The following is a 22,401-nucleotide window of genomic DNA, read 5'->3' as shown; positions in this document are numbered from 1 at the left end:
TGCAGTGTAGCAGCAGAGAGGTACCTGAGCTAAGTTTAAAACAGCTAACTCAAGCACCAGTATGATTATGGGCTACATGGAGCTCAGTGCAAGTTAGCTAGGCTGCCTGCTCAACACAACAGACATATCTACGACGTCTGGATCCTGGAAGATGAACAAACACCAGTGCCTCCAGCTTACAGTGTGAAGGCTGTCCTTGCAAATTCCTCCATCTTGATAGCAGATGCATAGCTCCCTAAGTTAGGGAGAAGGCAGGAAAGAAAACAAGTCTCTTAGATATTAACAAGAGAGCTGGAGAAGACACCACACAGAAAAGCCTGCAATTGGTATTTCCCCCTCCCCACTATCCCCTCAAAAAAATTACTATTTATAAGAATTTGCAAAGATAAAGTTTTAATCGGGATTCAGTAAGCTGAGTCTCATCAGCAAAGCTGCTTTTAAGACCAAAAGAATGGAATGTAGTATATAAAGGACCTCCTTGCTTCCCTGTAGCTGAAACACAATGTTTATTGCAAATATTCTATCTGGTAACAAAGCTTTAAAGAAAATAGAAACTTTCATCCAAAATATATCACAGGAATTCCATGCTATTTAACAAATCATTTAACTGCCAGACAGTGCACTATGATGAAGTTCAACACATTGATATACGCAGATCTCCTACTTAAACAAGGTTTAGCCTACAAAAAACTTAAACATGACTGAAAGGTATCCTCAACAGTAAACATTTAAGGTAATTCTCAGTGTAGCTAGTGCCTATGTAACTGTAGTAAAGACAGTTTTTACAATGATTATACAACATTAATCTGAGTGGCTAAAAAACATGACAAAGTTGTATTTTTTTCCAAAATATCAAACCAGAAATATACCTGCTCCATTGACGTTTCATGAAGTTCATTGAGGTTCAGTGTGTAGATACCTTCTTCTGCACCAAATATCAAGTACTGATCTGCAAACACAAACAAAAAAATCTGGAAATCCTGATTTAAGGAAGGTGTGTTTTATAAAAGTATGCATCTCTTTACCAAAAACCACTTAAACTAATTACACACATTGCAACAAACCAACCTGTAATAGTTATGGTGTTTGAAAACATGGAAGATCAATTTTGCTAAGGAAGCTTTAATTTGTGGATGGAGTTGTTTTTAAGACATGAAGAAAGATCAGTCTTTTTCTGTGACTAACAATTGGAATAAACCCCAGTAGTGATACAACCACAAGCAAGAATTAATGTGAATAATTTCCTAATATATAAATTATCCTATTTAGACATTTCCATATATTTTGTGACATATTCATAGCCTTCTTTTGGAGTCCTTCAACAGCAGTACTGACTGGAGAGTTTTCTGAGTACTTTGGGAGTGCCTCTCTTCTTGAACATAATTAATACCCTGGATTGCATTTAGGCATGCAAACAAGACAGACATCTCATATACTGAGAAGATGTCAACTGCAAAAGATTGATTTCCATAATTTCAGTTTCTAAAAAACCGAAGTATTATCTTGCTTACTGGTTCAGTAGCATGTCTATATAAGCCCATAATCAAAAGGTGAAATTGCAAGCAATGTGAGTACAATGTTACCAATTATCCCTTTCATCAGACTATTTACTAAAGCACTAAAATGCATGCAAAAATAGAGAGTTGCAGAAACCTGTAGGACTAGAAAGATTTTAGGAAAAAAAAAAAAAAAATCAAGAGAATGATAAAGAAATCAATCTCAACTAGGACCTCTGGAAGTCAGATTTTTAAAAAATAAATAAGGATTGGCATCTTTTGGACTAAAATGTTGAGAAGAGTTTTGAAACAAAACAAAAAAATATTGTTTTTTACCTCTGATATGTAATTTTTTCTTTTTAATCAAAGCTGAAAACTGTGTCCCATATATTTTAACATAATTTAAAAAGTTGAACTTCAGACAGCAGTGGCATTTTTAAGAAGAACAATTGCTTATATAAATAAACCTATTTTACAATGTTTATTTTAAAAGGAATAGTCTTGCTCATCTAAGCACTCTTAAAATCCAAGGAGAGAATAAAATGGGTAAAATATATGTGATATACTACCTCTTGTATCTGGATTTATCCATGATGTTGCACAATGAATTTTTAATGGACAGCCATTGAAAACCTTTGAAAAGCAAGCACCCATCTGTAAAAGTAAAACCAATTAAAAATATATATATGAAAAATTAAAATGTGACATTTCCAATAGGATTATTTTTACTTAAAGTAGTAACAAAAGATTAAGAGTAGTTTCATTTGCCACGTGGAAAATAACCTCATCCAGACAACAAGCTGACAAATGGATTTTTTTAGAGTGATTTTTCCTTTGTGCCTAAGACCTTTCTGAACAAACATACCAGAATTAGCAATTCATAATTAGCTCTTAAACTAACAGTCTAAGCACATACTTACTACAAAGGTGACAAACCTGAAAAAGGTTCCTAAATCTTGTGACTTTATAAAGTTTCAACAGAGAAACTTTATTCTTGCCATATTTCACACATTTAAAATAAAACTCTAGGTCATGCAACAATCAAAGCCTTAGTCTCAGATTCTCTATTATTTGTTTCAAATTAACTTATTTTCAATATCGATTGCTTCCCAAAGGGAAAATTCTGGTAGAAGATCCCAGTCCTTGTTCAGCATAGCCCTAATAAACTCAGTTTGCCTATTAAGTGTCTTCCATACTATAATATAATCAATCTCTCCATCTTCCCCCTAGTGAAGTGCAAGCATTTGTAGGCATTTATAAGAATACTTAGTAAATTTGCTTCAAGATGACAAAACAGCAAAAGCCAGGGCTTCCTCCTTTCCCCTCGAACATCAACATAACAACTACCCATCCTATTTTGTTAAGAAACAGAACTGATCGATAGTACTGTAGATGAAAAGGACTGATGCAGTAGTAAACAACAATTAGTTATCATTTATCAAATGATGGTCAAACATAAGAACCAGTCAGGTAAAGTCTGCCATCCTGAATATAAGCAGGTATCACCTTTACGCAAAGCTACATACTCTGTAATACAGCTACAGAATGGCAATGTTTTCTCTTTATATTAATACTTTGTGAATTATTATCAATCTATAAACTGAATTAACCAAATAGCTCTCATGTTAACATTTGGACTTTTTTTTTTGTTAACTCGTTGCTGAATAAGAAAGTCTGCACCCATTTCAGCCACTTCTGAACATAGTTTAGTTTAATAAGACAAGAACAAAGAACATTGTAATTAACCCTTTAAAATGAAAAGCAGCAGAAATTAGAGCCACCTTTGTGCTTCGCACATTTCTCACTCTTGCATCACTATAATGAAGTCCATGAGTTTGTCCATATATACTTATGTGAGGAAAGAATCAAATTCATTAAGGTAATCAGCAAAATGTGAAAGATGCCATTGCACAAAGACAAGGGGGAAGACTTCAGCACTGCTAGTACCACTGCAGAAGTCTGAGTACCGAGGCAGGGAGCTGGCTGCTCACTAGACAATGACATGATCCTTCTGCAGGCATAAAAACACAAGTAAGAGAAAAGATATATGTGAGGCAGGAATATGAGAAGATACCGACACAGAGTGACTTCAAGGTACTGACAGCTTCAATGCTGTCAAATCCCTTGGCAGCAAGGAGTTTGAAGGAGGGACGATATCAAGAAAAACAATAAAGGGATTTTTCTGGCAGTTTTATGGAAGCCTCTTCCCAAGTGCACTGAAAGGCACTCAACAGAAAATACACCAGATGACGCTTGAAGCACTGATCTCCTAGAATACTGGTGTTTTTGCTGCTCCTGTAACCAGCTACACAATTCTCCTTGACCCTTTCCAAACACTGAAGAGAGATGCTGCACAGTTGTGCTCACTGCTAAGACCTAGTTGAGCTCTGCAGTGGTAAGTTGGATAAGAAAGAAGGAAGAGATGGAAATCAGAAGAGACTGATCATTTTACCCTGGCCATTCTCAGACCTGATCTGCAGGAAGACTGCAGAGCCAAGATGCTACTGCAAATGCCTCAGAAGGGGAAATGGAACTTGAGGGTATAATCTCTAAATAGCAAACAAATCTCAAAGATACAGCTGAGAATCAGACAAATTATTAAACTGAGTTGCTAGTGGGGAAAAAAAATCCACAAACATTAAATAAAAGGTTGAAGCAAGGCTGCTTGATCTGACTGCTGTCATGGAGGCATTTAAGTCTCTGGGGAATTTCAGCACGCTGGGCATTCCCTCATTGGTAGGATCTAACAGGTCTCCCTGTTCTGCAAGCCATCTAAAACAGCAGGGAAAAAACACAACCAGACTGAGTTATTAAGAAAGGTGAACAAAATCTCTGAAGTCACAGGCAACCATGCATAGATACCATTTTAAACAGAGCCCCAGAACATCTAACTATTTTAGAGGACAGTGAGAACGCAAAACACTTCTTACCACTCGGCAACATACTTAAGAACCACAAATCAAAAAAATGCAAACAAACAAGAATCAGAACAATGATGTACCACAGAAAAAGAACAGAAGAGACTGAAATATTTACTTGCAGTAGCAGGATATCTGTTAAATAAGACTCCCAGGTGATGTTAGGATGCAAAACATGCTCCACAATAGAGAAAAGTCCAGTAATCCAAATGACCTGGGTGAAAAACCCCTTCCTTACCCAAATTTTCGTTATTTGGCAACTGATGGAGACAGCAGGCAGAGAGGAACATATAAGTGCCAAATCAGTCTTCAACACTTAACAGGAAGGTTAGAAAGTTTGTTATACATAAAAGGTGAGGTGTGACAAGGGAAGAGGAAAAGAGGGGAAAGAGTTTCTGACCTGAGGACCAGAAGAACCGGAGAATCAGTGAACTACAAAGATGCATGAACGTGCAGAGAACAGTCCAATCACCCAAACACTCATTTGACCAGCTTCAGAAGTTTTCCTATTTTAGTCAGTCTCTTTACACAGCTTCACTATATTAGCAACTCAGTCATTCTCTCATGGCCTGTCCCTGAAGTTTGTGGCAAAAGTTCAACATGTATGACTTCCTTTTGAGGTATTCTATTTTCTACCCTTTTTCTCATTTCAGTCACTGAATCTATCTTAGTTCCCCCTTCCCATGATGATTCGGTTCTTTTCAATGCTAGGAGTGCTTCCAAATTTCTGTCATCCACTAATTTAAAGTATGCACTCCTAGGCCACGCATTTAGTTTAATATTTAGTTTATTAAAACAGGACTGACCTCAATAAACAATGCTAAACATATCATGAATTCAGAACTCTGGAACAATCCTGTGCATTAATGCAAGAGATTACAGTTCTAAGGAACGGAAGCATGACATTTACCTTAACCTGTCCTGCTTCTCTAAAAATGGGTAGGAAGCAAGAAATAATATTATTTGCACTTACACATCCCTGTAGTAATTTTTTCTTATCTAAAGATGAGAAACTGATCTGGTTTAGGAGTAATGTAGCAAAAAGGTTAGTTTAAAATCAGATGAATCCCCCATTTGGTGCACAACACAGCTACATGAATGCATGCTCCAGCACACAAGGAGGAGAGTGGCGAGGGGAGGAACAAATGGTCAAGAAGGAAAGACTGACTCTTCTAATCACAGTGCTAGCTAAAAGCACGGTGACAGTCTGCGTTGATATTACAATGAAATTCTCATTTGCTTTATGTTATGAAGGTGAACATAGATGTCTGTAACACTTATTTCCAGCCCTAAGGCATCGATGAATCCTGTCTTCAGAAGTTTTGAAACCTATAGCTGCGTAGTATAAACTCTGAGCTATTTGCAATTCCTGTGAGGCATCAGCTCCTTCAGTACACTGAAAGTACTTCTGTGACATTAGTCATGGAACTCTCATTCACTTTTTAATGAAGGAAGCAAACAAAAAAACTTCCAAAATTTACTTAAGAGCTCAAAATCAAGGGCTATTTCTGAAATACCATACCTGTGGCTTAACATTTCTAAGAGATACTGGCTTTTATAATTTTTTAAAAATATACCACAAACATTCAAAAAATGTACTCTCTCAGCTTTAGTAAGAAAACATGTCCTGCTTCCAACATGCATTCATATGACTCAGTAATACTCACGTGTACTTTAGGTGTGGGAGGAAGACCATTACTAATTGGTTTCTAGAAAATAAAAGTTTAAAAGTATGTTTACACTCACGTGCGCACATATGCAGGAACATGCATATTCTTCCCACACTACAGCATAACCGAAATACAAGTCTAAAAAAATTTTTTTAGAATACTGTTAAAAGCACTTGATAAATAGTTCAGCATAATTGTATGTCCTGGTTTGGACTAAGGCAGAACCAATTTTTCTTTCAGTGATTTTTCCTTTCAGCTAAGCTTCTTCTAAGTAACTGCACTTTCTGAAACTAACTGCCTGCGTTGCAGACAGTGTCTGCTTCTAGGACTGATAACGCTCAAAGTTTGTAGTTATCGCTGAGGCACCGGTGGGGATGTTATGCAGAAAGGCTCTTGCTGTACTTACTCTTAGAGAAACCAAGGTCACTGCTAAATTCCTCGCTAATTACAAGTGAAGAGCCGCAGAAGGGTCACACCTCCAGGGAGGAATGGACAGGACAGGTGACCCAAAATTGACCAACAAAGGTATTTCATCCCATACAAGTCATTCTCAGTATAAAGCGGGGGGATCATGAGGGTCTCTCTCTTCTGCTATGGCCGGTGTCCAAAGAGAACTCTGTCTGTTTTCCTGCTGCCCCCGATCCTGATCCGTGCATCCCTGAATCCAGTTCCCATCCATGCTGGGCCCAGTCTGGGCCTTCCCAGAGCCTGCCCTGCAGTGCTGGGGGTGACATGACTGACATCGGGGGAGCTCAATCTTGGTTTTGTATATATTTAATTATTTCCATTAACATTATTATACTCTTTGGTGTTATTATAGTTTATTAAAACTGTTTTAACTTTCCAACCCGTAAGTCTCTCTCCCTTTTCTCTTTCCCTTCCCCCTCTGGCAGGGGCAGGGAGGAGAGGGGAGGGTTAATAGAGTGTCTGCCACCGGTTTAATAGCCAGCCCAGCCTTAAACCGTGACGTTATATTAGGAGAAAATAAAATGCCAATACTCATATCTACATAAGAAATAGATGCAAAACCCTCCTTGCAGATTTTTTAAGACAATAAATAGAGCTGCGTTGTATATTTCTACACTACACTAAATGTAAGGCACTAGGCACCTACTGGGGCACTCCACTGTGTCCAATGACACATGTACTAGATCTGAAAACCATGGCTGAGCTTTGGCTACAGTCCCATTTTTAAGCACAAGATTAGGCTAGAGACCTCCCTTCCAACCGACACTTCCATAACTCCACGTGTCAGTAAAGCGTTTGACACGGTCTCCCACAGCATCCTCGCAGCTAAACTGAGGAAGTGTGGTCTGGATGATCGGGTAGTGAGGTGGATTGTGAACTGGCTGAAGGAAAGAAGCCAGAGAGTGGTGGTCAATGGGACAGAGTCCAGTTGGAGCCCTGTGTCTAGCGGAGTCCCTCAAGGGTCGGTACTGGGACCAGTACTATTCAATATATTCATTAATGACTTGGATGAGGGAATAGAGTGCACTGTCAGCAAGTTCGCTGACGACACAAAACTGGGAGGAGTGGCTGACGCGCCGGAAGGCTGCGCAGCCATTCAGAGAGACCTGGACAGGCTGGAGAGTTGGGCGGGGAGAAATTTAATGAAATATAACAAGGGCAAGCGTAGAGTCCTGCATCTGGGCAAGAACAACCCCATGTACCAGTACAAGATGGGGAAACCTGTTGGAGACCAGCGTAGGGGAAAGGAACCTGGGGGTCCTAGTGGACAGCAGGATGACCATGAGCCAGCAGTGTGCCCTTGTGGCCAAGAAGGCCAATGGCATCCTGGGGTGTATTAGAAGGGGTGTGGTTAGCAGGTCGAGAGAGGTTCTCCTCCCCCTCTACTCTGCCCTGGTGAGGCCGCATCTGGAATATTGTGTCCAGTTCTGGGCCCCTCAGTTCAAGAAGGACAGGGAACTGCTAGAGAGAGTCCAGCGCAGAGCCACGAAGATGATTAAGGGAGTGGAACATCTCCCTTATGAGGAGAGGCTGAGGGAGCTGGGTCTCTTTAGCTTAGAAAAGAGGAGACTGAGGGGTGACCTCATTAATGTTTATAAATATGTAAAGGGCAAGTGTCATGAGGATGGAGCCAGGCTCTTCTCAGTGACATCCCTTGACAGGACAAGGGGCAAGGGGTGCAAGCTGGAACACAGGAGGTTCCGCATAAATATGAGGAAAAACTTCTTTACGGTGAGGGTGACCGAACACCGGAACAGGCTGCCCAGAGAGGTTGTGGAGTCTCCTTCTCTGGAGACATTCAAAACCCACCTGGACGCATTCCTGTGTGATATGGTCTAGGCAATCCTGCTCCGGCAGGGGGATTGGACTAGATGATCTTTCGAGGTCCCTTCCAATCCCTAACATTCTGTGATTCTGTGATTCTGTCTCTAGTGACCACACACCACAAACTACCAGTACCATATTCTTTCATTACAACCTCTACTATGATTCCCTAGTATCTCCTCATTGAATGTCTGCATAGGCTGTTGTACAACATTTTCACATTACAATGATGCCTGAAAGAATGCCATATCCAGCAATACAAAGTTTAAGCAATATTGCAGCAATTGTTCAACATTACAAGAAGCAATAACCTCTATCAATCAATTCTAGATCCACTTCCCTGTATCAGTATCAATCTCTCCTAGTAAAAACATGCTTCTGAAGAAATGTATTTCACAGGTATCACAGGAAACTGCAAACCCACAATTTCAAATGCCAAGTTCAAAGCAGTTCAGGAAAACACAGTTTCCAAAATACTGCCAGTATTACTGTCACTCTCTTAAAACAAAACAAAAATGCACACAATATTTCTGCTCCATTTCCCCTTCACTTCTCTCAAAAGAGCGACGTTTCCAATCCCACCTTTAGAAGAAGCCCCCCAAAAGTGCAGTTTCATGTTACATTTAATCTGATCCAGCTACAGATGTCCCATTCATTCCTATCTCACGTTCCCACTTCTGCTTTTGCATCATAATAATAGAGTGATCACTCTGTAAGCCATCTGCTGCTTTGACAGAAAAACTCACTCATAAGAGGAGAAAGGGATGCAGAAATATTCCCTTTCCTCAGCTCACAGCTGGATCAGATTACACTTGGCGTAAAACTGCATTCTCTCCGTGAGTGCAACTTCATGTGAGTATATGTAGCTCAAGTCTGACAGTAAACCCAAGGTGCAAAACCCTGAAATCTGGAGCTCCAGAGGCCAGCAGGCAAACAGCTTGCATATTTGGACCCTCAATATACATTTCTCCATCTTTTTTTCCCTGAACAACAAAAAGCCTGTATGCCTACATCTGGGATAGGAGAAGGACTCATTTGGGAGAAGCCCTGACTTAACTCCTTTCCCAGGGCCAGCCAAATCCTCCAGCAAACCATCAGGTGGCAGCATGTTCCTTTATTTCCTCATTTGCTTAAATAGTCATTGCTCAGTACAAAACATTCCATCTCTCAAAGGATCTTTCTCTCATTACATGTCTCTCAAGTATGTGAATACTAGCAAGTAACAAGTAAATCTTGTATATCCATGATTATGTTAGTTTCTAATGAAAATTAAATAGACTGTATCACAACTAGATGATCTAGCAAAACTGTGCTTTGATTCAAAGTAAACAAGATGCCATCCAGCATCATTTCTATACTAAAGGCTGTGCCTGCTCCTTTTCATTGCGCATGTAAAGCAGTTGAGACAACTTTAAAATAACACCTAGATGCTTAAATACCTACCAGTATTTCCTTCTTTTCTTTCCTTGAAAAATTAGTGTCTCTAGCTTCATTCTGTTGATGCGGTGATCCCTCCCTTTCACCATTTAACTGTACAGAAGTGACTCCGTTACCTAGAAAGATTCATATTTAAAAACGTGTTCTTCTACCTTCTAGTCAAGGAGTAGTCTAGCCTAAAAACCATTTTGAAGGGCAAAATTTCCACTTATGTCAGAACATGTTCCAATACCCTAATTTATTTCTAAAGTGTACATGTTCCTGCATGTGCACATATAACCATCTATAGAGCCACATTCCATCTCAGCCCATGGCTTTTGGTAATTAATACAACAAATCTATTGTGGGCATAGAAAGAGATGCAGTTATGGTTATGAGGAAAAATGTATTTAACATATGTAAAGAAATATTCAGCTATAGCTAATGCTTCAATTATTGATTCTTTATAAATAGCCTTAAGGAACTGCTTAGCACTGGATGCTTAAGCATTACAGCCAAATCTGTAACGCATCAACTGCAATACTAAATATGCAGCAAGGAAGAGCTAGCAAGATATCATCAATTAATAGTCAGACATTAAGCTTGCTTAAAACATGCCAGTCCAAGACAACTCTCAAAGCATCAGACTTTAACAAAAGCATAAAAGGACCAGCCTAAGCAAACAGTAAACAAATACAATTATCTGCTATACTACCCAACACAGCCCATTACATATAAAAGCAAACTTTGAAAGCAAAACTCTATTCTTGACATGTCACACGACAACAACAGTTGACATGCAGGGTGAGAATCTGAAACCTACATACAGCAAAACTTTTTTTAATCCCTGTGACAATCCTGATACACTACATTACAAGCCTGTTGCTTCGAAAAGCAATTGTGTCACCAATGGCATCAGCAGGAACCATGTCAATGACTTTAAGAGAAGGTACATTTGACCCTCTTAAGAGTTTAAGCATACTTTCTTCATGGATTCTGGCTTTCATGCACTTTCTGTTACTTCTCCACCACAGAAAAATTACCACAGTATGTTTTAATGTGTGCATAGATGAGGATGTAGAAATATCCTCACATAATATTTCTTAAATCATTAGATGATTTAAGAAATATTTGTATACTTCTTGGTGTCACTCTTATTACCTAAAGCATTAGATTTCTGTGGAGGTAACCGAGGAGGTGGCGGTCTAGGTGGAACCTGAGATACAGATTTTGCTGGACTCTCTGATGTTGGGCATCTCTTGATTGTCCCTTGATTATCATTTTCGGAAGAATGAGTTTCTTGGGGAATAAAGATGGATTTAGGCTGAAAAAGACATAGTAATAAAAACATAATGTAAAAAGACTCAAAGCATCCATGCTACTTCTCAATGAGAAAAAAAAACACATGCCATATTTGGATCCTGGAATTTTCACAAGTAAATTGATAAAGCAACGTGTTCTGCCATACAAATTTCTTTCAAAAACAAACTAGAAGGAAATGCATAGCAATACGGAAAACTTTGTTATTGACAAAGGACAAATTCAAAATTGTTATATTTTATAATACGTTATATTATATAAATTCAAAATTGTTATATATATATATACATTATATTTATAAATATGTAAAGGGCAAGTGTCATGAGGATGGAGCCAGGCTCTTCTCAGTGACATCCCTTGACAGGACACGGGGCAATGGGTGCAAGATGGAACACAGGAGGTTCCACACAAATATGAGGAAAAACTTCTTTACAGTGAGGGTGACCGAACACTGGAACAGGCTGCCCAGAGAGGTTGTGGAGTCTCCTTCTCTGGAGACATTCAAAACCCGCCTGGACGCATTCCTGTGTGGTATGATCTAGGTAATCCTGCTCTGGCAGGGGGATTGGACTAGATGATCTTTCGAGGTCCCTTCCAATCCCTAACATTCTGTGATTCTGTGATATTCAAGTAATGCATTAAACAAGTACTGGGCATGTGGAAATGTCACTGCTTATGACTACAGATAACCAAACCTGACTTCTAAGTAGAAACTAGGGAACATTCAACGATACGGCCAGAACTTTGTGTAAAGAATTCCAAGAAGGGGACGTAACCACAAAGGGCAATGTTGTTTAGACACTGGCTGCACTAATGCTGCTTATAAAATCCTTCTCAGTTACGCAAAGATAGTGCAAGAGGGTAAGTAATCAAACCTGCAGTTTTTGCCTGGGGAACTGACAGCCAGACAAAAAAATATAAGGTTTTTCTTCTTTTTATTTTTGCTCACATGCTACAGTGCAAGACTCCATGCAGATTCGCAATTAAAGGCTACGAACATAAAGGTCAACCCCCTGGATATACCCTTGACTTCAAACTTGATTCAAGTCTTCAAGTGATGGCTCAAGTGAGAGAACCATCAATATAGTCATTTAGACACTTCTGCATTTGTTATTTAATGTGCCCTTTTATTCTGGGCAACAAAATCCCCCTCTCTTACCTTTGGTGGTAAAGGAGGTGGCACTTTAGGTTTCATAGTAGCACTATAAAGAAAAGAAACCAGACTGTTATCCAGTGTAGCTCTTTGAACCTCATATTGCAGCGTTCAAGATGATACAGGATTTTTTAAATGCCATACAAATAAACACCATTAACTTGTCAACAGCACTATTATACCCAAGTAACTGCATCATGAATACTTTCAAACATTTTGTTATTGCTGTGTATACTACAAATACTATCCGAAAACTCAAGTATCACAGATCCTCCCTAGAGAGCACGAAGTGACATGAACTGATTTGCTGAAGATGCACATACTTGTGCAGAAAAATGTAGGGAGAGGCAGAGCAGGCCTGGTATTTACTGTGTTGAGAGGAGAAAGATTTAGAGTACCAGTGAGCTCTTCTAAAGCTCTGTAGGTATATAGGGCAAAGATGAGTTACAAGAAAACTGATGAATACCATTCCTTGAAAAATTTACCACTGGCTTCTTCGGAACAGCCTTACACATGAAAGCAAAATTCATCTGCAAGGGACAGCTAGCCTACTGTCTGGGTTGTTTTGGGTTTTTTTCTTCCACGCATTTCTTTTTTCACAGAAATCTTGGGAAAGACAACTTTTTAACACAAGAACAATTCAACAGCTTGGCTCTACAGTACAAGATATCAGCAGTAAACAAGAAAGCAAAAGCATCAGGAGCACTCTTCCTCTGATGGTTCTGCGTTTTAAAGAATATGCTGCATTTTTTAAAAAATCCTAAATTCCTAAATTTTTAATGTTTTTAAAAACTCTTACAGTGTCCTGTTTCCTAATCTTTTGGAACAGAAAATGATTTCCATTAAATAAATCACAAATACAGCTGTGAAAACTTCACATTCTTGCACAATATTTTCCTTATTTTTAAATTATGTTCCAAAGTTTTGGGAAAACATACAAGTAGTAAGATAATCTTGTTTGCTTGTTTACAGATCAACAACTTGTCTGCTTTGCTTCATTCTTTTCAGGAGTTCCTGTCCCAGTGTCTTATCGGTTGTTTTGATTTCAGAGAAGCTGGAAGGAGACTTCTGAGAATGGGTTACCCTGTGTCATGCACTTCAGCTGCTATGGTGGTAGAAATTATCTTCTCTTCATAACATGGGACCAAGCTTAAGTCCTCTGTCATGTGTGTCCAAGCTCCATTTGTATTTTCTTTCATATTCTTCCCTGCATCTCAGACAGCCATCATAGTGTTATTGGGGAGCCAAACGTAAAAAAAAAAAAAAAAAAAAGCCAATGATTTGGCGTAAATGAGACAGATGTTTGTACAAAGGACTGCGTGCCTGGGTTTCAACAGCAAGGTTTATATGCAGTTTGTCATCGCCTGATCATACAGGTCAGTGCCCCCATAATTTCTGCCTTCCCAGCTTCCATAACCAGGAATTTCAAGTATCATCAGCTTTGCTGCACATGAGAAAAAAAGAAATATAAACCCAATCAAAATTATTAAATGAAGAGAGATAATTTTATATTGTTCCCTGAAGTGTTTGAATTCTTTGCTGCTATGAATCACCCAGCTTCGGAGTCATGCAGTCGCATCAGTTTGGAATGGAAGGCATACAGCTGCTTCATTGTTTTTATTCTGGATCTGAAGTGAGAAGTGACCGATGTCACATGTGCTCTTCAATTGCAGATCCATCTCACAGAATATAAATCAGACAAAAGCCTTGAATCTTCAGCAGGCTCCAGAGAAAGATATCCGAAACCAAGGTGATGAACCAACATATTGCACCAGAGCTTTGGGCTCAAGCAGATATCAAGAGGAAAGGCACAGATGCAGAATCGGTCTGATTCAAGGTTGAGGCATTCAAGGCTTACCCCTGTGCTCACAGCAAATTGTCACGCCCTCTCTGTAGGGCAAGAGTACCTAGGATGAAATACAGGAAGAAGCCAAAAACACCAGGACTTTTGGGGAAGACCATTGGTGGCTATCCTTAGTGCCAGACAACTTGGAACCTCTCCAGAAGCTATCAGGTTCTTTCTTGCTTAACCCGAAAAAGAAAATCCACAGAAAAAAGACAGCGACAGAAGCAGCTAAAGCCAATGATGTTTGAAAGTTCTGAGGGAGCTCATGCAAGCAACAAAGATCTCAAAGCACTGAACAAAGAAATCGGTGCAAGTACGTCAAGACAGCAAGGACTGAGAGGTTCCAAGCCCTGGAACATTACTGAAGTTGATGATAATGGCTACAAACAGAGCAAGAATGTGGGGCAGGGAGGGAAACATTAAGCAAAAAGGAACAGACAGACACAGAGCCATACACAAAAAACATCCAGAAATTAGTACAGATGGAGGAACGAAGCTGAGCTGGCTTGCAGCAGTGCAGATATCCAGAGCATCTTCACTGAAGGCCATCAGAGTGGAGCTGGCAGTATGGAGCTATAGGGGACCATTACATCCTACAGTGCAGGAAGCCTGAGTTATCATTACCAAGGTCTATCCAGCTCTGAGCAAAGCGGGTTCTCAGCTTGGTCCAAATGCAGGGGAGCAAAGCAATAAGCAGCATTATCTACCTCTTCCTCTCAAAGACAAGACACAGGACCTTCATATTACTGATTAACTGTGTAATCAATCATGCCTTTAAACAACCGCTTAATAATGAAAGATGAAGAATTTAACAAGGAATTAGCAAAGGAAAAAAGCCTGCTAAAAACTGACTAGAAATAATTTTTCTTCTATAAATATCACTTGTGTCAAACAGCAAACATACTTGTATTTTGAGAAGTTGATCATTAAACAATGCAAGTTTAATGTACTTGTCACCTAGCTGACATCAGACACTATCAGTAGCTTTACTCTTCTTGAAGGAGGCTGTCCCTCATGCTCAGTACAGTGATAAAAATCACCGCCTTTGTTATAAAAGGACAGCAGTAAATTAACTCTATGGAAAAAAAAGAGAGGTATTTGGTTCTCTGTAAGAGATAGATGCCAAAAATAGATAATGCATGTTTTACAGGTTTCTGGTATGAAGCAACAGTTTTTAAAATAATCCCATAAACAGAAGATAAACAAGAATCCTATCTCAATGGCATCTTTCTTTTTCATCTTTACATCAGATTTATTTAGGAATTTAAACTTCCACATACTGGCTGCGCATTTTAAATTGTTCCAGCTCTCATCTGTCAATCAAAAAGAGCCCAAGAATACTTATACCAGTAGAATTTAATGTGAGCATAATTAATTTAACATATGTCTAATGAAACTGCCTTTGCAGTCACATAACCTTGCTCTCTCTGTGGTAAGCGAGCCAACTCTATTCCAAAATCAAGCACCCATACAAGCACCCTCCTAGCTGAGAATGTGGACAGAACAAACTCAGTCATCTAGACAAGACAGTTATGTATATATTTTATGTATTTTTAATGAGCTTTATTTTAATATACAGTCATCATTTCTAAAGAAGACACCAGGACCAGGGTCAGATGAATTACTAGCTCAATGCAACTATGCCAAGGTTGTGTTCAATAATAGAAGATAAACGACAACTGTATCAAGCAAGCAACAAGATTTTTTTTTCCCCCTAATTTATCACAAGTTTATCAGAAAAATAAGAAAGCTTCTAGTGATGTAAACTAGGAACAACATTTAACATCTATCTTTAAAAATGCTATAAAAGAAAAAGAATCCTGAGCTATTAGGGACAGAACGATTCAGATTTTTTTTTAAATTTTCATCTATTCAAGAATCAGCTTTTATATGTATTTATTTATTTTTACAAGAAGAAAGGACTTACTGTTTAGCATCATCGTCTGCATCATCATCATCTTCTAAATGTGCCACATGTCCCCTAAGAAAATGAACAAGGTACTACAGCTGAGTGAGTTGTATTAAAATTACTTTGGCTACTGTAAAAAAATTCTGAGCTCAAGGGCTACTACCTCTTTTACAGAATTTTACTGTCTTGTAGCTTTTTATCATGATTATTATTCTTTAAAGCACAGCTGCAATCCAGACAACTAAGCCTCTCCCATATCCTCTCAGCAAGTACAGGGACAAACAAGAACTAGTTGTGACAGACTTAAGAAATCAATGCACAAATGACTTTGAAACACATAAGAGGGGAAAAAAAATAAGAATAGAATTACCGCTGATGCAGTTCTTCTTCAACTGATTTTAAGAGACTCCTTTAGCATTAAATAAGAACAAGAACACAGTTTAATTGTGGCACACAAACTTAATTATCAAAAGCCAGGGCAAATGCTCCTATTACTCTATCAGTAAATAATCCAAAGCATGTTATTTCAGCTGGCTTTCAGAAAATACATTGGACATCCACATACAAATGAACATCGTTGCTTTTTTTTTTTTTTTTTAAACACAACACACTTTCATATGCATTCATTAATATATCGCTATTAAGTGCGGTGGCCCTTGTTTCCTGTACTGTAAAACAAGGACTGTCTTATCTTGATCCAATTTAAAACAAATCCACACTATCCAAGAATATCATTAAAAAAATACCTCAGACTGACAAGAGGATTAAAATACTATTGGAATAAATTCATTCTTCCCTAGTTAATTTTTGTAACATTCTGAACTTCTTCATTTTTGTGTCTTTGTCTGAAAACACAGACAGGGAAGAATAGCAGGCAAAACACAGGCATGAGAATCAACAGGATTTTGGAAGGTATCAGTATTCCTATTTTCCCCAACTAAAAGACTGCGTAAAAATATCATGTTCTATGCTTAGATTGCCTGCATTTTAAAATATGATTTAATTTAGCAATGCAAAGCTAGGCATCCTAACTCTGTCATGCAGAAATGTAAATTAAGAAATTCGGTGGAAAGGAAGAATTACATGGAAAACTATTTCATGATTAATACAACAAAATTATTAAAGGTATGAACATGAAGTTAAAGGAGTTTGCTGATACAGGTTAAGTTTTATTTTTTTAAAGCATCTATAATTGAATGTTCCTAGTGCCCTACAACATGAAGAAGGGCATAACGCAATGTCAAAGAGTGGCACTGGTAGTTCTTAGATGAGGTAAAACTGTTCTCTGTGGGACCTATCATGCCGAACATTTTGTTAACAAGCCGATCAAGACAAAGGCTTTTAAAAGGAAGCTTACAGTACCACAGAGACAATATGGTCAACACAGCCTCAAATACTGAAAAGTGCTGTAATTCTGTATCACTGGAATTACTATTATTTTAGAAATAAATAGTGATTTTGGAATTGTAACTGATATAAACAAGCTTGATGTATTTTACTACATCTGTTTCAGCTGATATATAAAAAATAATATAAAAATATAAAATATAGATATAAATAATATAAAACTATAAATAATATAAAAAACACACATTTGTGATTTTTATATTAAAACAGTCTTGAATGAATTAAAGCCAGAAAATGCCATTGCTTACTCACTTATTTGCACCCAAAAAGTAGCCACAGTGAGGACCATGACCATATTCCAGCTGTAGATCCTACAAATATAAGAGAATTAAATCTTTAAGATGTACAGGTGAGCATCAAACATACACCCTGTGTCATGCTGCTGTTATGCCCTCTGCCACACCTGAGCTACCAAACAAGCTCATTCCTTTGGCCTTCCTGGCCCTTAACACCACCCTCAGGCCCATCACACCCAAAAATCTCCTCTCTGCCATTTTGCAGCATCTCTAATTCCTTCAACAACTCTAACCTTAGTCCTTTTCTTGCACACACAGATCCTTTGCTCAAATAAAGTCGGTTGCGGAAAAGGAAACAAAACAACAACAAAAATAAAATAATTAAAAAAAAAAAAAAGAGATGACTTTGTGATCTACCAGACCCCACAGAGAAGCCAGCCATCCTTCACTGGCACATTATCATATTCATTTCAGATTGGGAGTAGTTCTGGCAGGGAGCCTGAAATGCCTTTAGCACAGGGGGATGTTAAAGAAATAAGCAGAGAGGACAGTAAAAGTGTTTTTACAGCTCTGGTTATAGCAATACATATTTTAAAGATAAGTATATATGTTTTCATGTATACTTCAAGATCACCTTTTCTATCTAAAAGAAAAATACAATATTAACAGCAAAGTCAAGCACTCAAGCAATCATGGAGTATGGGCTACTTAGAAAAAGAAGTGGCAGTAGTCCTCCAACACTATTATTCAATAAATGCCATATAGCATACAAATTTAATGCATTAATGGGAATACAGGGACCATACTGAAGCACCATCAAATCTGCATCTGCCAGGAGGATACTGCTATAATTACAGTGTATTTTTTATCTTCAGGTGGATCACAACAGCAAAAATCTGAGCATAATTTTGCTCCCAAAATACTGAATGTATTCACCAGAAGAAATGAGTTATTGATCACCTAAGTTAGCAATAAATGGAGCTACATTGCTCCTTTCCAGGAAACATTTTAAAAGTCACCCAACATCTTCTGTTAAACAGGCCTCTTTCAGCTGCAGCCTGTATCAAAAGCATGCCATCCTTCGGAAAGGTGCCCAGATATCAAAGCTAGAAGAGCAATAAGCTTGTATTAGATGTCAAGAACTCATGGAGCTGATCTCTCAAAAGGGCATTTTTAAAAATCAGAGGAAAAGTCCCACACTAGATTTGCCAATGTTTCAAGCTGACAAAGCAGAAGCCACTGCTGCTTTCAGTTCCAGACGGAAGGGCAATCACTTTAATACAAAGCTATGTATATTGTTTTCTGCTCAGCGAGGAGTTCCAGGTTGTTTACTGCACCCTCATTTCTGCTCTGTAAAGCTAAGTAGTAGTTTCCACATGGGTGTTTCTACTACAGCTGTCAGCAGCATTTGATTGCTTCAGTGACTTTCCATATTTTCCCAAGACAAGCGAGATACTGTGGAAAAAACAGTATGTAACTGATAATTACTTGATGTAAAAGAATGCATAGATCAGAGGGTTGAATAAAAATTGCAAAGGCAACCCCGATGCTGGCATTTCCTGAACCATGGAAAGACTGACTTTCCAGTCTTCATACCAACTTTATTACACATCTTTTTTTCTAGAATTAAACAAAGAAACCCCAAAACCACCAAACCCCATCCACTTCTATGGAGCTGACTCACAAGGGCCATCCGACTTTCCCCCTAGGCATCTGTCAGTGGAGTTAAAAAGTTAGGTGACAAGAAAGAAGGGCTGCTGTGCTGGCAAGGAGGAAGGCTCGCTCCTCTCCAGGAACATGTCCCAGGCTCTGCAAGGCAGCAAGTAGAAGGAGTCAGGCCTCAGTCATGGGTATCTTTGATCCCGTCTGCTACCCTTATCTTCCTTCTTCAGTTACATCCTCCTCCTATGCCCCAATCGCAACTCCTCTTGCTCCTTGCTGCAAACAAGCTCAGCAAGTCTCCTTCCCTCAAGAATGGCCATCCTAGGCCCTCTGCAATTTCTATCTCTTCATTGCTCCCAATATCTGTCACCTTATCCAGGCAATTCCTTTCTGCTGGTCCTCACCACCAGTTGATGTACTCCAATCCACCACAAAGAAACACAGATTTAACTTTCTTTACTGTGAGTCTTCTATTACTTCTATGCAATCTCAAAACCTTCCACATGTAAGCACAGGTATTTGAGGATTCAGGCTGTAGAGCAGAAAATAACAAGACTGGAAACATGAATATGTCACCAGACTCACAAACAAGGAGGTTAAACAGGTTGTGTGAGTCTATGTAAGAAGACGCCAGAACAAAGACTGGGAGGCTGTTGAGAAAAATAAGCCCAGGTTAGTATAATGAAATCTGAGATTTTTCACCTAGAAGTGACAAGCATTTTGCCTACATGTTGCAAAATCACATTAATCAAAAGTGGGAAAGGAAGATCTTATGCTGGGCAGAGCCAAAACATCTGTCCATTTTAATTTACACACTGTGCAATGTATGGCTATATATATTGTACAGTAACGACAGGAAAATTAATAAGAGATAATAAGCAAACTCCTATAAAACATAAGGAGCCTTCATCTGTCACCAGACTTTTTAACCTTTACTGGAATTTTCTTTATGAAAAATGACATCTGCCAGAATTACTTATGTTTAAATGCTTTAAAAGGACAAAAGCTTTGTTTTGATTCCGTTTACTATTGTGCTGCCTATTAGCATTTATTTGTCTATGACTCTAATTGGATATGTATATTTTTTGCCTTAACTAGCTTGTTAGTGTTCTTCTAAGGCCTTTAAACATTGCGGGTTTTCACTCCAAATGTGTGGTGAAGTAATCCATTGCTAGGGAAACTCCTTCTTTTGCACTCTTGACAGATAAACACTGAGAGCTAGAGAGCTTTTAAAAAGTGCAACACATTTTTTCTTGTACCCTCTATTCCAAATATATCCAGAAGTTATAATTTTATAAACCTTCTAGCTACCTATTTGATATAAAAACATCGGTAAATACTGCATGTAGTCTGCGAAGCCTCCAGTGAGCTGTTACACTTTATCAGAACAACCAATATAACTAGATTTTTTTTAAAGCTAAACATAAAGGTATTTTTCAACAAAACAAAAATCTTATCAGTTATGGATTCCCACTGGGAAGAACAGATTAGCATTAATTACTAAATGATGCAACAACTGGCTTAATAAAAGCTGTTACCACTCCTGCATCCCTAAAGTAACCCAACAACTTTATGAATCTACATTAATATTTTCATTTAACATAGACAGAATGCCAATTAGTTAATTAAAATTCTTTTTAGATCAGACAACATTCACATGGAATAAATCTGAATGACTACACAGATGTTCTCCAAGAGAGTCTTGAGATCTACAGCCAGTAGGAATGAGAAGAGGTCAATAACCTTGGTGTTAAATCAAAGATGCAACCCCAGATTATTCTGCATTCAGCCTCAGGCTACCAACAACCCATTACTGAACCAACACAACTGTGTACAAGACAGAGTGCTACTTGCTGGCAATGATCGCTTCAGAAAAAGGTAATACAGGGAATAATTACCAGTTCTTCTCAACAGCCTGGGTAATATTAAACGAAGAAGTCATGTAGAAAGGCAAATCATACCTTCAGATAAATCACATGTGCCAAGTAATAAATGACTAAAAACAGTATAAAGACTTCCTCAAAGCAAAGACAAATTTGGTGGTAAGACCATGCTATGAAACAAATTCCCCAGGAATGATCAAATCTACAATACCTTCTGCAGTTCACATTTCAAAAACTGCTATTTGTTTTCTGCAGAATGTAATGATGAATTAATTGTTACTGTAACTTTGACAGTCTTACGTTCTTAATTTGTTCTGTAGGGCTGAGCTGTACTGGAAATATATTTTTAGGTGTTCAGTCCTTCAAAAAACAAAACTGAATGTATACAGTGAAACAGCAATTCACAGTTACTTCCTACATTTGCTGTTCCTGAAATCTAGTAAGAAACAAGATCATTCAAAGTGACAAAATTAAGACTTTAAATCCACAAAGTGCTGGGGAAGTAACTCTGAATTTCAAAGAATACAAACCACCTTTGGACTACTAACATATCAAACAAGAAGGCACATACACACCTCTACTTCTCAGTAAAATGATCAAGCAATTTCTATCACATTGCTTCACAAAAGAGGATGTTAATTTTAAAAAGAGCCTCATATTACCTAATGCATATGCTATACTTCTAAAACCTTCATTTAATTAAAAAATGTATTCTTTAATTTCTTTGGATAGCTTAACACATCAGAAATAGCAAGTTATATGTATATTTTTTTAAACCTCCTTAAATATAATTCTTCCCTGGTGATTTTACTGTGCATTACTGCTACACAACCACTGTTCCCCTCTTCCCTTGTATTTCAGTTCCCTATGCATTTTGTCTATGAATGTCCACTTGGCACAAACTGCACTATTTCATACCCATATAATGGAACATCACTATCCTAACTAGCTATGGTAAGGCCTCGATGCAACAGGCAATTGTACACGGCATTTTTACACTGCTTCCTAGGAATAAAATTGAACATCTCATTTTCTCAATTACTTTTGTCAAGGCAGAAAGTACCCAAAACATACAGGGAAGAAAAAGAAACAGCAAAACCCACACATCCCAAACCCTTAGGCACTTTCCCCCCCACTTCCACTTATTTTCTTCTGACCATAAGGACCATGCATCATTTCATTACCTAAAGCTG

The 22,401-nt window shown here is 38.2% G+C and overlaps 1 protein-coding gene across 2 annotated transcripts in view; it reads right to left on the bottom strand.

Annotated features, from left to right (window-relative positions):
- The window catches only part of MAP4K3 (mitogen-activated protein kinase kinase kinase kinase 3), an 86,816-nt gene that overhangs the window by 20,402 nt on the left and 44,013 nt on the right, over positions 1-22,401 (bottom strand). For both annotated transcript variants that reach the window (XM_068425561.1, XM_068425570.1), the window contains 9 exons: positions 17,680-17,738; positions 16,391-16,429; positions 16,039-16,092; positions 12,272-12,314; positions 10,954-11,116; positions 9,820-9,929; positions 6,082-6,123; positions 2,066-2,150; positions 870-949 (listed from right to left, as the gene is read on the bottom strand). In XM_068425561.1, coding sequence (XP_068281662.1) covers positions 870-949; positions 2,066-2,150; positions 6,082-6,123; positions 9,820-9,929; positions 10,954-11,116; positions 12,272-12,314; positions 16,039-16,092; positions 16,391-16,429; positions 17,680-17,738 — 675 coding nt within the window. The remainder of the gene's footprint in view (positions 1-869; positions 950-2,065; positions 2,151-6,081; positions 6,124-9,819; positions 9,930-10,953; positions 11,117-12,271; positions 12,315-16,038; positions 16,093-16,390; positions 16,430-17,679; positions 17,739-22,401) is intronic.

The sequence above is a fragment of the Nyctibius grandis genome, chromosome 1, assembly GCF_013368605.1.
Source record: "Nyctibius grandis isolate bNycGra1 chromosome 1, bNycGra1.pri, whole genome shotgun sequence".
NCBI lineage: Eukaryota > Metazoa > Chordata > Aves > Nyctibiiformes > Nyctibiidae > Nyctibius > Nyctibius grandis.
The sequence above is the reverse complement of the archived record's forward strand: the minus strand, read 5'-3'. Positions and strand labels throughout refer to the sequence as shown.